The sequence below is a fragment of the Vulpes lagopus genome, chromosome 10 (assembly GCF_018345385.1).
Source record: "Vulpes lagopus strain Blue_001 chromosome 10, ASM1834538v1, whole genome shotgun sequence".
Lineage (NCBI taxonomy): Eukaryota > Metazoa > Chordata > Mammalia > Carnivora > Canidae > Vulpes > Vulpes lagopus.
In genome coordinates, this window is record NC_054833.1 from 102,879,658 (window position 1) to 102,897,379 (window position 17,722).

Genomic DNA, 17,722 nt, shown 5'->3' on the forward strand with positions numbered 1-17,722 from the left:
CTGTGCCTGCCACCCAGGGATCCCTGCCCTCAAACTGATAAACCAGACAACTGAATAGTCAGCATCTTTGATTTAATGCATCAGAAATATATTGATGGCTGCTAAGAAAATAAGTTAGTCTGCTAACCCTTATCTCTGGCAGGAAGATACTGAGTAGGCTTGTTGGAAAAGATTCTTGAGGTCGGGTTTAGAGAAAAATTTGGAAATTGCCAACATGTAAATAGTAAGACTGAATCAGGTCAATAAGAATTTAAACATCATTTATTGCAGTATATCGTAATAGTAAATGAGTAGAAATGTCAATTGAGAGTGGAAGGAAGCTGGGTAAGTATTACCTATATCCAGGCAATGGTGTCTTAGTTCAGGCTGCTATAACAAACATGCCATAGACTGGCATTAAGTAACAAACTGCTTTCTCAACCGTTCTGGATGCTGGAAGTCCAAGATCAAGGTGCTGGCAGGATGGACAGGACAGTTTCAGACAAGATTTGTGGTCTGGTGAGAACCCAGTTCCTGTTTCATAGACTTGTCCTGCTGTGCCCTCACATGGCAGAGGGAAAGGCCAGAGAGCTTGCTGAAGTGTTATTTATAAAGGGCAGAAATTCCATTCCTGAATGTTGCATGCTCATGATCTAATCACTACCCAGGGGCCCAACCTCTTCCCCACCCCTTTTTTTGGGAAAGATTTTACTTATTCATGGGAGACTGAGGCAGAGACCTAGAGGGAGCAGCAGGCTCCCTGCTGGGAGCCTGATAAGGGACTCAATCCCAGGACCCGGGGATCACAACCTGAGCAAAGGGAGACGCTCAACCACTGAGCCACCCTGGTGCCCCAGGGCCCAACCTCCTGATACCATCATACGGGGTATCAAAATGTCAACATGAATTTATAAGGGATATGCACAGTCCCTAACAAATTGAAAGCTATACAGCCCTACTAAAGAATAGAGAAACTATTCCAGTATGTGCTCTAGAGTACCTATGGCTCATTTCTTGGACCCCTTCTCTTTTCTTGGTCTCACTATTGATGTGTCCTATGTTCTGTGAAATAGTTCACACTCCACAGGAAAACTCTATGGCCTAGCTCTAAGTGTCAGGTCTGCTGGTGGTGACACTAAAGCCTATGATGTGTCTGCTTCTGTATATTTCTCAAACTCCAATGGCTGTTTTTAGGAGGGAGGCTTTAATCACCTCTCAACTTTTATCAGTTTCCTTACATCCACTTCTAGCTTCATAATGAAGCTTGCCACGTGTCCACCTGCATATTTGACATATCTACTTGAATATCTAATGGACATCTCAAACTTGCCTTGTCCAAATTAAGTATCTTAACACCTAAACATGAAATCTGTTCTTCCTCCAGTATTCCGCACCTCAATAAATGGAACTCCATTCTTCCAGGGGCTTAGCTGAGAAAACTTGAAGTTCTGTTTGAGCTCTTTCTCTTATAACTTTAATCCAATCCAGTCAGCTCCATGTTACAAATGAATCAGAGCACCTTTCAAATACATCTTATGCTGCTACTCTGGACAAGTCACAAAAACCTTTTGTCCAGACGACCATGACTCCTAACTAGTCTTTCTATTTCCACTTTCTATAGCCAGTTTTTTCCTCAACCCAGCAATAGGAGTGATTATTTCAGAAGATGTCATGTCCACCCTCAGAACATTCCAGTGGTTTTCCATCTTCATAATAAAAACCAGTGTCTTTATCCCAGTCTACAAGGAAGGTAGCCAGTAATTCCATTTTGCCTGAGTTTGAGGGGTTTCTGGGGATGTGAGACTTTTAGTGCTAAAACTTAGAAAGTCCCAGGCAAACAGGAGGAGTTTGTCATCCTAATGGCTTTACATGATCTGGGCTCTGGCCACCCTCTGATCTCATTTGCTATGGCATTTCTTTGTCTTCACTGACCTTTTTGCTATTCGTGGAACAGACCAAGCATGTTCCAGTCTCAGAGTCTTTGTACTTACTTTTCTGTCTTCATAGAAGTCACTTATCCTGGTGTAGGGGAGAAGGATTTGACTTCTATCCTCTTGGGTTTTGGCGGGCTTAAGAATTAAATTGACATAAAACAGGTTAACAGGAGAAAAGCATACAATTCATTTATATAGTCATATATATAGTCATTGGATACACCAATGTGTTTTCCATGACAAAGGTGCCCTTGTAAGGAAAAGGCCCAAAGAAGTAGTTAAGGCTTGAACAGTTATATACTGAGTTGGATGAAGAGTAGTTAACTGTGAAAACATGACAAGGCAAGGGGGCTTGGACTAGGGTATTGAATTGTGGCAGAGTAACAGGAAGATAAGTGTTAGTTTACAAGGTTTGTTTGTACTGATTTCTCCTGGCACCAACTCCTCATCCAAGGTTTAAAAAAAAAAAAAATATGTTACTTTCCTTCTCATATAAAGATGACATCTTTCATATGGGGAATTATTCTACTGCTTTCAGGAAGAAAAAGGAGAGGTCAGAGTCCCTTCTGGTACCTGTTGTTTTTCAAGGGCCTTTAATCTTTGTGAGTTTTCTTTGTGGCATATTCTGCCACTTGTCACTGGAGGGCTGCAGACTTCATTTCATTCAGACCTCTGCTCAAACACTCTCTTATGAAAGAGAACTTTCCTGACCATCCTATGTAAAATAACAGCCCTTCCTGCTCATTCTTTAAAATAGCCTATGCATCCCCCCCCCCCCCCATATCGATATGTTTGTTTGTTGTTCTGTCTCCCCCAACTGGAATATAATTGATTCTTTGAGAGCAGGGCCTTTGTTTTGTCCCTGAAGTGTTCCTAGCACCTAGAACAGCACTGACAGCTAATAGGTTATCTATGAAGGTTTATTGTGTGGGGGAAAAGAGAAATAAATAGTTTTCCTTCTACTCTTTTAAAATCTTGACTGAGACTTCCCTGTAATAAAAAGACATTAACAGGAGAAAACCAAATTTAACTATGTGTGTATTACAGGAACCCCACAAAGATAGGAGGTTCAAAAAAGTGAGCATAAAAGGAAGCTTTTATATCTGTTAGGCAAAGAAAGAATACATTTCTAAAGAATGAAAAGACAAAGAGCTTCGGCTAGAAGTAGTAAATGGTAAAGAAGTAATAAGGTTTGTTCATATACCTTCTCAGCCCTGAATTTCTCATCTCTGGTGATAAGGATGTTTCTCTTCCTCCTGGTGGAGGAGGCTATCTTTCACATAAAAGATTTATCTTCTGCTTTCAGGGAAAAAAAAAGAAGTGTGTGTGGGGAGGGCAGGATGTGGGGTGGAGGGGGTGTCAGGGTGATTTTCCTGCTTCTGAAGCTTAAACTCCTGGAGTTTAACGTGTTTAATATGCCAAGGTGGCATATTAAGGGACAATATGTCCTGAATCCCACCAGTTGAATGAATACATGCATGAATTTTCTATACAAGACCCTAAGCCCACCCACCAGAGTTCTGCCACAATTGATTATCTACTGTTCCTTGACTTATCACTGCCTGAATGTGTGACAGTATGGCAGTTTTTCCTCTAGATCTGAGGAATGATGCAGAGTGGCAAGTCAGGGAGCATTATCTTTATTCTGAACAAGGCCTTCATGAGTGCTAGGATTGAGGAAGGCTCAGAGGTTTTCTCCCAGGGCAGCAAGCATGTCTCAAATGGGTATGGTACTATCTACAAGGCCATGAATAAAGAAACCAGGCCGACCATAATAGAAGCTAATCATATTTGTTGTAGCAACTACCTCTCCCCTCCTACAGAGAAAATTTGTATCCTAACACCTCTCTACATATACTCTGGATCCAGAACAGGGAATTGTTAGTGGTTTGCTTACAGATATACCCCAAGGCCTACAAGAATATCTTGCACTCTACATGAGGTCAGTTGTTGGGAGCCGCGTGCCAGGAAGGGGTTAATGGATCGAGCAATGGCTCTCTGTTGACTCTTCCAACCCTGGCCCACCTTGTTAAAGGCTTGTGGCTCAAGGACTCATACCATTGCTATCTATTCAAGGGCGCATACTATTGCTATCTATTGTGAAAGGACATGTCTGGAGAACTAAGCTTAAGATATCCTGCTTGATATACAACCCTGCTTTATAAAAGAGTGAATAATACAAATAAAGTTGGCATTGTGGCTGAATCCAGCCATATGTCCCTCCTGCTCCCAATCTGTCTATGTCTTCTTTCTTTTCCTCATTCCCTTACCCTCATCCCTGGACGGTTGTTGCCCCAGCGCACGCGTCAGTAATATCTCTTGAAGGAACACCAGCTAAGGAGAACATAACATGGCCACTTTCTCAACCAGGCCCTTTTGCTCCTCTGGCCATCCAGAATACAGCTCTGACTTCTTTCTCCCCATTGTCAATTTAAATTAAGCCAGGCTAGGTAGTTTTCCCATTCCCCAAGAAATCTTGGAGGACAGTTATCAGGTGGAAAGGGGGACCCAAAAATCTAGGCAGACTTCGGCTGAAGCTGACATACTGAGCCTGCAGTCAGCCTGCGGGCTCTGTCAGACTCACTGTATTTTACTGACACAGTTTATAAACCATAAAACTCATCCACGTTAAGTGTACAATTCATTTTAGTATACTTATTGTACAACCACCCCCACAATCTAATTTAGAACATTTCCATCTCCCTAACTTCCCTTTCTCCTAGAAGTAAAAGTATGACTGATACACGGGCTGTCCTGACAATGAAAAAGGCATTTCTGCGCCATAAACCTGATGTTACTTTCCCCCTGAAATCAGTGCCTTGGGGTTTTTTGGCAGCCTGAATCTGGTTTCTCCCCCGCCCACTTCCAGACTGTTTTTTCGAGACAAATCATTGTTAGTAGCGGAAACTTCAGTACCGTTCTCAGGACCCGATTGGGGGCCACTGGTAAGCCTCTGAGTCTATCTCATAATCCGAAGAATGATACATTTTAAAAATCCCTAAAGGAGGGCTTTGGGATTTCTGGCCAGCCTTCCTTCGCATTCCCCAGCCTGGCTTGTCTGGCGGGGGTGGGGGGGGGGGTGTAGATGTGTAGATCACCTATTCTGATTGGTCGACAAGCACGGATAGGCCTTGCTGATTGGACAGTGTTCCTCTTTGTTCCTAGAAATCACTCAAGTTCCTCAGGCTCTTGGATTCTTTCCCACTTTAGAATTTAGAATTCCCTCGTGCTCGCGGGCAGTGAATGGGGACCCAAGACAAAAATACTGCTCAGCTACGGGAGAGCCTTGGGTGGATGGGTCTACCGGCCGAGATTTACCTTTAAAAATCCTGCAATCCTCCCGGATCCAGTGGAGGGTTTTACTACAGGGGAGGGTTTGTCAAGACAGCCCTCTTTCTGAACAGTTGGGTGGCCCTGAAAAGGGCCTTTGGTTGCAAACTGGGATTTCCTGGAGCTGAACTCACAACTCAGCCGCCGAAGCCGTAGAGGGTGCGGCCCTGGCGCTTGAGCGCGTAGACCACGTCCATGGCCGTGACCGTCTTGCGCTTGGCGTGCTCCGTGTAGGTGACGGCGTCCCGGATCACGTTCTCCAGGAACACCTTGAGCACCCCGCGGGTCTCCTCGTAGATGAGGCCCGAGATGCGCTTGACGCCGCCGCGCCGGGCCAGCCGCCGGATGGCGGGCTTGGTGATGCCCTGGATGTTGTCGCGCAGCACCTTGCGGTGGCGCTTGGCGCCGCCCTTGCCCAGCCCCTTCCCGCCCTTGCCGCGACCAGACATAACTCTCTGAGAAGCAAAGAACAGCAAGTGGGAATTCAAGCCAGAGCGGGTCTTTTTATAACGATGACCCCAGCCCCACCCCTGCAGATGTCGAGACGGAAAGTGCGCAGGCGGGAAATGTGACGCCAGCAGTCCCCTCCCTTAAGCCCTCCTCCAAGCCCGGGGAACTCGGGGCGGGCGGGGGTCAGAACCCGGGTTAACCATTGGTCTTCACTTTAGCTGAACTGCATTGTTCCAATGAAGGAGCTTGTAGTAAAGTCATGTAGGATTCCAAGTGTTTTAAGTAGAATACGTAACGCTAAAGGTTTGTTTCGCAGCGATTTCAGTAACGGCAAAAATACTAACACCAGAGAACTACAATTTGAGCTTATAGTTCATGACAAACCATGTTTTTTAGACATTTTTACACAGCCTATGAAACTATACTATTCCTGTTCGTTCTATAACCCATGCTCAGGAGGCCATATTTGATACTTTTAAAATGCCGGTTGTTTCGTGTCGCTCTTGAAACTTACTGGCTCATTCAGACCTAAGTGAACAGGTACTTTTCCACCTTTAAAAGACCAGTTTGGGGACGCCTGGGTGGCTCAACGGTTGGGCGTCTGCCTTCGGTTCAGGGGGTGATCCGGATCCTGGGATCGAGTCCGGCATCGGAGTCCTGTTGGGGGGGCATATTCTCCCCTGTCTGCCACAGGAGTGGTTAGAATGCTTTTTAAAAAGGGCCAGTTCTATTCCCATGTACTTAGACTGAAGTAGACCTTTGTAAACCCATACCCTTCCTGTTACAAGTACACGGATAAACAGAACGGTTGCCTCAGTTTTTTACAGCCAATTTACTTGAAAACGTGGTGGCTCTGAAAAGAGCCTTTGGGTTTCAAGTTGGCGCTCCTTGACCAAACACTTACGCCCTCTCCCCGCGAATGCGGCGCGCCAGCTGGATGTCCTTGGGCATGATGGTGACGCGCTTGGCGTGGATGGCGCACAGGTTGGTGTCCTCGAAGAGCCCCACCAGGTAGGCCTCGCACGCCTCCTGCAGCGCCATGACGGCCGAGCTCTGGAAGCGCAGGTCGGTCTTGAAGTCCTGCGCGATCTCGCGCACCAGGCGCTGGAACGGCAGCTTGCGGATCAGCAGCTCCGTGGACTTCTGGTAGCGCCGGATCTCGCGCAGGGCCACCGTGCCGGGCCGGTAGCGGTGCGGCTTCTTGACGCCGCCGGTGGCCGGCGCGCTCTTGCGGGCCGCCTTAGTGGCCAGCTGCTTGCGCGGGGCCTTGCCGCCCGTCGACTTGCGCGCCGTCTGTTTCGTGCGAGCCATAACGAAGTGAACAATAAGCACAAGATTGTTCAAAGCACAGACGAATACCTCGTTTTGGCTACTTGCTTATATTTATAGCACATAAAGCGTAGTGATTGGACGATTAAAAAATGCTGATATTATGTTACAAGCCCTGATTGGTCTATCTTTTAACTTTCCAACAATAGCGCAGTTTCATTGGCTACCACGTAATCCTCATCTTTTCAAGCTTTTTGTTCCTTTCTTTCACATCTGATTTTCAGTCTGAGCGCAGTGACTTGAACGTTTTCAAAAAAGTAGTCATTTGTTCAAGACTTTGTTCATATTGTACTCCAAAACTCTATAGTTCTTCATTTCTTGGGGAGAAATTTGAGAAATATTGCCCCCCAATAATGTAGTCTTTATACTCCTTGCTCAATAACACGATATCGGATTACAAATTTCTGAACCCTTTCTCAAAAATGGCACCCCTTTACAACGCTTAAATGAAGGAGCTCCTTTGAAGACCATCTCAACCATAGTTAAAGTATACTGGCGTTTACAGAAATATTTCCAGTAATCAGGCACCAATTTGTTAAATGTTAATCATGTCTTCCAAACTTGGAGCTTTCTGCAACTCCTATTTTAAGCTTAGAGTACATTTTGTCAGGTGTAAAATATCAATGACTCAATTCTCCAGTACCAACCTCTCGAGCCTTGAGGAGCAGGCGTGTACGCGGCCAATCACCTGGATTCTGAGCCACAAGAAGGGCCAACTTCTCACCGCCAAGACCTAATTTTATAGTCCTTAAAATGTTTTTCAAAATTAAAAACATCAAATATAACCCTTTTGTAGCAAGAGTAGGTAGACCAGATTCTACCTTTTCGCTGGTTGAGTGTATACTGATCAGCCTTTAAGAGATTCAGCCATCCTTTCATTTAGGTGGAACGTTCGTATTTTATGTGAAGGCCATCTCATCCAATGGTTGCACAGGAGGCCAGAACCTTAGAAATTCCTGAATCCTGTATTTCCTTTTAAAAAGCTACGTTTAATTACAGTCCTCGGTTATTAGAGTAAGAAAGTTTTGACTTCTGAATGATGTTCACCTACGCCAACCTTACCGTCTTGGAGGATTGGACAGGTCATGCTGTATGCATTTACATATAACATTATACTTGTTATTATCATTGTCCTCCAAACGTCTATCTCCGATTGTTCTCTCCCAAAGTGGTAGTAATTCACATGTGTTGTGAAAACAACAGGAAAATGGGAAGCAAGTGACTGTGGTGGAGGTGTTGGCGGGAAGTAGGCCGCAAGCGGGTGACAAGATTGTTGGGCATGTGAGACTCCGGGAAGCTCGTAGCACTAAGGCCGCGCGGACTCGTTTGAGAACCTGAGGCTCGCAGCGCTGAGAGCGACCGCACCGACCCCGCCTGGCCCGCAAGCGGCTGCGCAGAGCCCGGGGACAGGGCGCCGGTCTCCTCCGCGCCGCGAGACGCGTTTTCTCATGTGTCCGGTTTGCCCCGTTTAGTCACCGGAGTGTTGCCGGTGCCTTAAATGCTTCCGAAAGCCCAAGGAAACTAGAGGACGATTGCCCTAGAAAGTCGCGGGGGGGGGGGCGTCCCGCCAGGACAGCGGCTCTCCCAGCCCCTCACGGCGTGGGGGAGGGGCGCGTGCAGTCCAGCCAGCCCTCCTCTGCCCTCCTGGCAGCTCCGCCGCTGAAGAACCGCACGGCGACACGGAACGGGGCGAGGACTCAGCCCCCGCTGTGGCTGCGCTGGGAGGCCTGGGAAGGACCAGGAAGCCGTGAAGGCGAGTCGTTCTCCGCTCACAGCAGTGTTTCGGTGTGCGCTGCATTTTCCACACGTGCCGCCTGCGCGTGAAGGACGGCGTCAGCGAGCTCCGGCGTCCGCCCGGCCGCGCCTGTGAGCCAGGAAGGGTGGCGGCGTTGAGGGCTGACCCCAGCCCCGCGGACAAGGCCGCCCCAGCTCGTGCGCGCGCGCGCACACACACAGCCCGCTTTCCTGTCCCCCTCCCGCGCCGCCCCACATACGACCTTTCACATTCACCGCGGGTTGGAAGCGGACGCCCCTGACGACGCCTCCCCGAGTTTTTATTTGGCCGCCTCCCTCGCCCCCGGGGTAAGAAGGCTGCTGTGGAAAGCGGGTCGCCCCGCCGCCGCTCCCGCGCTCCGAGCCCGAGCCTTGCCCGCCCGGGACTGCGATCGGAACAAGGCAATCGGCGATCGCGGGGAGCTGCCGCCCAGTCCCTCAGGTGCGGCGCCCGGGGCGGCGACGCCGGGGGCGGCAGGGGGCGCTCGGGGGCGAGGGGCGGGCGCCCGAGAGCACCAATCACAGCACGGCCCCGCCCTATAAATACGCCGCACGGGGGCCTCCGGCGTCTTTCTGCTCCGTCCGGTTCTGGCAGTCACCTCTCCTCGCGCTCCTTTCGCCATGTCTGAGACCGCGCCGCCCGCTCCCGCCACTTCCACTCCCCCTGAGAAGCCTGCGGCCGGCAAGAAAGCCAAGAGACCGGCTAAGTCCGCGGCCGCCGCCAAGAAGAAGTCTACGGGCCCTTCCGTGTCGGAGCTGATTGTCCAGGCCGTGTCGTCGTCCAAGGAGCGCAGCGGCGTGTCCCTGGCCGCGCTCAAGAAGGCGCTGGCGGCCGCCGGCTACGACGTGGAGAAGAACAACAGCCGCATCAAGCTGGGCCTCAAGAGCCTGGTGAGCAAGGGGACCCTGGTGCAGACCAAGGGCACCGGCGCCTCGGGCTCCTTCAAGCTCAACAAGAAGGCGGCCTCCGGGGAGGCCAAGGCCAACCCCGCGAAGGTAACGAAGGCCAAGGTTGCGGGCGCTTCAAAGAAACCCAAGAAGGTCACGGCGGCTGTCAAAAAGGCGGTCAAGACCCCGAAAAAGGCCAAGAAGCCGGCTGTGACTAAGAAGGCTTCCAAGAGCCCCAAGAAGCCCAAGGTGGTGAAGGCGAAGAAGGTCGCCAAGAGCCCCGCCAAAGCCAAGGCCGTGAAGCCCAAGGCGGCCAAGGCCAAAGTGACCAAGCCCAAGACGGCTGCCAAGCCCAAGAAGGCGGCACCCAAGAAGAAGTAAGCGTTGCAGTTGGAACTTGACTTCCAATAACCCAACGGCTCTTTTAAGAGCCACCAACATACTTCAGGGAAAGAGCTTTGATATGAAGTGTGTTCTGGCTCTGGCGTCAATTTCTGCCCCCTTGCGACAGCTGTGCTCGCCCACCCGCCCCACTCCCTGGCCACCGTCCCTTAGGTATCTAAGGGAATTCCATGGTGGCCAAGTGCGCATTCGGGTACTTGGGAACCCCCGACCTGGTTGCGTTCCTGCCAGGTTTTGCCAGAGTCCATAACCTTGCCTTTATGGGAGGATTTGGACACCCCTGCCTACCCCATAGGTCCCACCCCCCAGGCTAGTTCGACATCAGCGCTAATCAATTAAGCTTGACACGAAGCCTCATCCCAGCCTCAGCTGGAAGCATGGGCCCGGTGCACACCTGGCCACTAGCATTCTCTTGGGCGGGGGGTGGGTTCGAGGCCAGGAACCTGGTGTTCCCGGGCGCCCCGAGTGTGGCCTGTTTGGCCACACCCACAAACGCGGCGCGCCAGCTGGAGGTCCTTGGCCTTAATGAGGACGCGCCTGGCCTGGATGGCGCGCAGGTTGGTGTCCTTGAGCCCTATCAGGCAGGCCTGAGTTCCTTGGGCTGCGCTCTGGCAGCTGCAGGTTGGTTTTTGCCGGCGCGGCGCCTTCGCGTGGGTCGAGTCGCAGGCTGCCTGCAAGTTTCTGGCGGTATCAATGGAGTTTGGCTGCAATGAAGTTCAGAGCAGAAGCCCAAAAGCCCTTAACCGGGCTTCTCTGCATATAACGGAACAAAGCTGCCCTGATTGGATAGTTGAAAGACCACTGTACCTAACGAGCGTATTTCATCGGGTGCGGGGGTTTCCATTCTGGAAACTGGCGCTATTAAGTAGGGAAGAACACTTTTACAGAATTGTCCTTTTAGGTTTTTGAAATGTAATTCTGGGATACGGATTTTAATGTCTTTTCATCTTCGAGGAGAAAATGATGTGGCAAGTCAGTGGTACTACTTAACATCGCTCAATTGGTTGTAAGGCCTTACTTTTACATCATGGTCCTACTTGGTTGTAAGGCCTTATTTTTACATCATGGTCCTACAAATTCTTCTATTTTAAAAATGATCTTTTTTCCATTGTCTTGCTGGCCTCCTATCCCATAACACCTGCCAGATAGGTGTAGATTTAACACCTATTTAACACCTATTTAACACCAGATAGTAGAGATTTAACATCTCTACTTCCTCTCCCTTAAATTGGTGTTCATGCTATGAACTCAGTCCTTTATGACCACCTATCCTATACAAGCATCATTGTCCATTTTGGTTTTTGGTTAGGGTTATTTACAAAACAGTGACTTCATACACCCTGAATCTTTTCTCTTGAAACCTTTTGAAAATCTGTTCAAGTCCAATCTTTTTCATGTCCTTCATCTGCAGTAACAAATTATTCACACATTTGCTACTGATAACCATTGACATTGTTTCCATTTACTATTGCTGACCAGGATGCAAGAGTTCCACACTGAAATTGCTAGAGTGTATTTTATATTTCAATTGGTGCTGACATATTCTGGAAATAGTTTCCCCTCATCCAACCACCAAGGTGTGGTCTCAATTTCTGCCAGTGCAAAAGGATATAAAATTATTTCACATTGTCCCTTTGATTAGCATCATCATGGCCACTAATACATACTTTCTTTAGGTTTATTGGTCATTTGATTATGCCCTTCAGAGAATGCAGGCTTTATACTTTTGCTCATTTTTTTCATCAGGCAGTTTCTTTCTTGTCCCATTGTGTTGGGTTGTATACACACACACACACACACACATACATATGAGAATGAACTACTTGTCGCCTGTATTTCAGATAGTTTTCTGATTTTGGCATTTTTTTACTAGATTTTGTTTATGCTGTATTTTCCATTTATAAGTATTATATAAAGTGAGATCTATATAAAGTCCCAAATAATAAATGTTAGAAACTTTTCTTTTAAAGTTTCTAGATTTCCATTCTTGGTTAAGCTGAGCCCAATGCCTCCATTATTCATTCAGCAGCCTAGGTTTTCTTCTAAAAAATGTTGCTTCCTAAAAAATTTTTAGTCTCTAATTTTATGCACTTTTAGAAACCAAGTTTATATTCGCCCAGATGGCCAGTTGTCCTAACACAATTTATTAAATAATCCATCCATTTCTCCCACTGAAGTATGTCCTCTGTTATTAAAGTCTTAAATAATAGGATCTATTTGTGTCCTTTTCTATTGATCTCTCCATATAAGTCATATACCTTTATTAATTTGTATGCCTGTTTCTATTGGGAACTGGAAGACTCCTTTAGGTCTTACTGCTAGGAAGAAGGAAAGGTATTGATATGTTGTATCCAGTGAACTTATCAAATTTCTATAATTCCACTTGTTACTTTTTAAAATAGAGCCCCTTGAGTTTTTCCTAGTCATTAGCAAACTAACTTTATTGCTTCATCTTCCTCAATGTGAACATAAAGCATTTTGTTTCCTTTTTGTATGTATTTGCTGAGACTTTCCAAAGTAAATACTTTAGCAGGAATCTCTTTTTACTTCTTGGTTTTAATTAAGCTATGGTTTGTCCTTTAGGATATCTGTTAATTTTTGGTATCTCCATAATTTTAAATACTTTCACGTTTTCTTTTATTTTCAGAAAATTTTTCAGCTTTTAGATTTTAATATATTGATATGATCGTATGATCTTCTATAAAACTCAATGTGGCTGAAAGAATGAACTAGAAAAAGACGTTTTTCTAAGCCAATCATCTTAAGAGAACCAGGTGTACTGTCGTAGAGCTGGAAGAGAGTGAGTCAGAAATTGAGTCCATGAGATTACCAAGTAGATGAGGGTGTTAGCGACTGGGTCCAAACGCTGCAGATTGACTGAATGGAGTACAGACCTCAGAGTAGCCTCTTGGGTAGGTAGTATGGAGGTGACTGGTAGCTTTGAGAAGAATAGTTTTGGGGTAGATGGTGTTGAATTAAGGTGGAACTATACACTTGGGAATCATTGGTATATGGATGGCATTTAAAGCCATGAACCTGGGTGAGGTCACCCAGGGGATGACTCAGGTAAAAAAGTATAAAGGGAGAAAGTATGGAGTCCTAAGGCTTGGAGCATCAGGGGCAGAGGAGACCTAGTCCTGACTATTTAATCATCAACTATTCTACTTCTTTGTGCTTCCACTTGCTGATGAAAAAGTTGCATTAGGGCAGTGTTTCTCATGGCCTGTCAGGGATAAATTAGAACATATTAGAGCGTGCCACATTGTAGAGGTATATATATGGCTTCCTGGAATTTAGGTTTGGGGCACTTACATTGTTAGGTGTATGTATGTATGTATGTATGTATATTCTAGGTTAGGCATATCTTCTGGGTCATGAAGAAGGATGTATATCTTATTGGGGTCACAATCAAGTCTTAAAACCAGTGGTTAAGGTGCTCCCTTATGGTTTTTCACAATTCCAAGAATCTACTGTTTTGACATTCTAACCACAGAATTAGATCTAACATCTATATAGGACAATAGAGACTTGAAATCCATCTCATTGATTGTCCCAGAGATCTTCCAGAGACAAGTGGTTAAAAGGTGACATACAAATTCTATTATTTAACTAATTGATTTGAGTGTCCTTACCTGTGGGAATTTTTGAAAGACAAGAGAGGCATAGGAGTTCTAGGATTTCCAGGACTGATGAAAGATCAGTGCTGGTCCTTAAAAGTACTGAGGACAAATAATGAGCTTTGCTCTGTAAGTCATACATACAATTGCACATAAATTGGAAAAAGAGAGGAGGGCGAAATCTCGCATCTTGATGCTGCAGATTTTATCATGTCCTATGTGCCCAAAGGAAAAGGGGGAATTTGCAGGGGGTGAATTTGTTCTTTGTCAGATCTTTGACAATGTGTACATGCAAATCTAAGGGGAAAAATTATTCCATGTACAAAAATAGAACTGGGTTAAAATCGAAGTATTAACTACTAAATGGTTGTTCAGTAAAATGGTGGCCTAACAACTATCCACAGCATTCTATCCTGCATATGCTCCATTGTTTATTTCACCAGTCATCTACTGCTGGATTTGAAAAATTTAACAAAAATTACATAGTCATTTTCAAATGGGTTTCCAGGAGCGGGATTTCTATATCAAAGGGTAAAAATCAACATTAAATGCCTAAAGACAGAAATGTTACTGGACTTTGACTATAACTGGTCACCATCTTTTATTTCATTTTATTTTCTAATAAATAGTTTGATACAAAAATCAAAATGACATGAAAAGAAACACACTGAGAAGTCAGGTTCCACATCACTGACCCTAGCCACTCTGTTCCCCTTCCAATGTTTCTTTATGCAAACAGAAACATACATACATATATATATGTATATACTCTTTCTTACCCTTTCACAGGATAACACATACTACTGTTCACTTAGCAGTCTGCCCTGGATCTGTGACTGTAACAGGACAGAGCTCTCCTTCATCTCTTTCCACAGATATGTGATATACAATGTGTAAAGGAACAATGGTTTACTCTGGTTCCAGAGTAAGCTCTGTGTATACATCACAGAGTTGAGCCTTTTGTACAAGAGTTGTAAGATGATAAGTTTTGCTACCTGGGCTTATCTTTATGTAACTGAATGTGTGTGTCAGTATTTTCTTTCACGGTTTTTGGATTTTGGGCAATATTAAGATGGGTATGACAAGACATATCTCATGACAAGAATCAAAGGAATTCACCTGTATTTTCTTCTGGATTTGTTTGGTTTAACATATCAATCTTTAATCTATTTGGAGTTTATCCTAGTATATGCTGTTTTACAAATGACTATCCCATTGTCTCAACACTAATGAAGTCCATCTTTACTCCCAATGGTTAGAAATGCTGTCTTTGGGGCACCTGAGTGGCTCAGTCGGTTGAGCATCCAACTCTTGATTTCAGCTCAGGTCTTTATCTCAGGGTCCTGGGTTTGGGCTCCACCTTGAGCTCTGCACTGGGCATGGAGCCTATTTAAAAAAAAAAAAATGCTGTCTTTATGGTATACAAAATTCCTATGTTGTCTATTTCTGGATTTTCTATTCTGCATCAGTTTGCCTAGGCCTAGCCAAGCACTAGTACCACATCGTTTTAATTGAGCATTGATGATCATGTTATAAAATATGCTAAAGATCATCCATCCTTCCTGCTCTTATTTTCCACTTTTAGGGTGATCACAAGACATTTCTAGCTTCTCAAAGAACTGTGAAATGCTTAGAGCTAGACAAGCTTTGGAAGTCACTGTTTTGTCTGGGAGAGTTCTGGAGGAAGTTCTGAATTCACGCCATGGCATCCCCTCTCAACTAAGAAGGGCCAATTTTATCTTTAGGGCAGTGTGCTACTTTCACCTGAAATTTATGTGAGCCATGTTCCATGCAGATTAAGTGAGAAGAAACTAGAATAACTTTTATGATCTTGGAATCCGTAGGTTTTCTCTTTGAACTAATTTGACTCTTTCCTCTCAATGCTTTAGAGGGGCACCATGCTTCCCTTTCCACATGGGGGATGCTAACTACAAAGGAAACAGAAAAGGTGGCAGGTAAACTATTCTCATTCCTGTGCCCAGGAAGAAGACAAAGTCTGTTTTGTAAGCATCCACTCTCTTCCACACTTACATTGGTTCTGTGTTTTTATTTTATTTTATTTTATTTTTAAACCAACTTTGTGATTTTTATTGATGGGCGACAACTTCTGTACTCCTAGAGATCACTAAACTGTGTACAATTAGAGACGCAGCATTATAGAAGAGTAGACAGCAGAATTAAACAGAGTGACTTAGGGAAATATCAATCTTCATTATTTTGCCCATTTTTCATTACGTGTACACAGAAGCATGAATGCAATTTGAAATCTTTTAATGGCAATAAAGTTTACAATCACCCGTCTATGTGGACTAACATCTTAATTCCAAATATCTGATCTGCAGTGTGTACGTAAGCAGCTTCTCATCGCACAATTATTAAAATGTATTTTTCCTGTTAGGAACCAGCAACTTATTTTTTGTATTTATGTTTCTTTTGAAGTAAGAACTATTTCTTCTGGGATCCCTGGGTGGCGCAGCGGTTTGGCGCCTGCCTTTGGCCCAGGGCGCGATCCTGGAGACCCGGGATCGAATCCCACGTCGGGCTCCCGGTGCATGGAGCCTGCTTCTCCCTCTGCCTGTGTCTCTGCCTCTCTCTCTATCTCTCTGTGACTATCATAAATAAATAAAAATTTAAAAAAAAAAAAAAAAAAAAAGAACTATTTCTTCTTTGATAACTGGCTCATTTTTATCATTATCAAAAACTAAAGGATGGGAAGGAAAGTGTGATGGATTAAAAAATTATTTTTTAAGGAAAGATAAAATTCATTTTCACAAATTTACAAGTGTTGCTGGTGCAGGATTTATTCTACTAAGCAGTTAGACTGGGAATCAAATGCAAGTCCCCCTTCTTACTCAGGAATCAGCATTATTTCAGAAACATGGGTTTTGTGTATTTTCTTAAATCAAGTGACAGTCTGTTTGAACCGAATGATTTTGATTTCGAAGGTAGACGTCAATGTTAGTTCTGTGTTTTTAAAGGATCACTATTTGCTAACTCTTCGAGTGTGCACAAGGTCTGAGCGTGCAAGCCTGGACCCTGCCCCTATAGAACTTAGTGATACTGCCATGCTCTAAAATAAAGCCCAGAGATGTGGAAAGTGACCCAGAAATTTGCACTAGCATATATCCCATGTAGAAAAGGTACCTCTGGCGCACAGGATTCGGTCAATGGCAGTAGCTACTCCCCCCACCCCCCAAATCTTACGGGTTGGTTTTACTCTTTTATTTATAAAGCTGGTACTATGCAAATGATCCTTGCATAGTACCAGCTTTATATGCAGCAAATATTCATTCAGTATTATCACAAAGTGAGTAGCAGTTAAGCTACTCCTAAGCCTACCTCGAAAGCAAACCAGAGATTTTAAAGTTTATTCCGGATGTTTAAAACTCTTCTCATTGACAACATATTCCTTAGAAGATTCCAACCTTCTTTAAACTTTTTAAATCAGGAGATATAACCTATAAAGAGAAAATCATAACAAAACACGACAAAATAGAAATAAAAAGCTCACTGAATGATCACAAAGTGAACATGGGGGCAGCCCTGGTGGCTCAGTGGTTCAGCCTTCAGCCTAGGGCATGATCCTGGAGACCCGGAATCGAGTCCCACGTCAGGCTCCCTGCATGGGGCCTGCCTCTCCCTCTGCCTATGTCTCTGCCTCTCTGTCTCTCTGTGTCTCTCATGAATAAATAAAATAAAATCTTAAAAAAAAAAAGCCAAAGTGAATACAGCTGTACCACCATACAAGTCAAAAAACAAGAACATTCCCCCAACTCTCCCAGTCTGCTTATACCTGCTTCTGGTTACTAACCCCTACCCCTCCCCTAAATAGACCCACTATCCTGATCTCTAACACAGTTTGCCTGTTTTTGAATCCTCTAAAAAATGGAAATCAAACAAAAGGTAGTCTTTTGTACCTGGTATCTTACTCAGGAAATTAGGTTTAACAGATTCATCTGTGTTGCTGTATATAACTGATTAATTTTTATTGTATGATATTCCATTTTATGATATAGCACA

At 45.0% G+C, this 17,722-nt stretch overlaps 2 protein-coding genes across 2 annotated transcripts; one reads left to right on the top strand and one right to left on the bottom strand.

The window, feature by feature from the left end:
• Window positions 1-2,794: 2,794 nt before the first annotated feature.
• LOC121499639 (histone H4) lies at window positions 2,795-6,585 on the bottom strand. Its single transcript, XM_041770508.1, has one exon. The coding sequence runs from the start codon at window positions 5,690-5,692 to the stop codon at window positions 5,381-5,383; it is 312 nt and encodes a 103-aa protein (XP_041626442.1). The 5' UTR covers window positions 5,693-6,585; the 3' UTR covers window positions 2,795-5,380.
• A 2,814-nt stretch (window positions 6,586-9,399) lies between these two features.
• Window positions 9,400-10,084, top strand: H1-1 (H1.1 linker histone, cluster member). Its single transcript, XM_041772288.1, has one exon. It carries the CDS (start codon window positions 9,417-9,419, stop codon window positions 10,062-10,064), a length of 648 nt encoding a protein of 215 aa, XP_041628222.1. The 5' UTR covers window positions 9,400-9,416; the 3' UTR covers window positions 10,065-10,084.
• The last annotated feature ends 7,638 nt before the right edge of the window (window positions 10,085-17,722 follow it).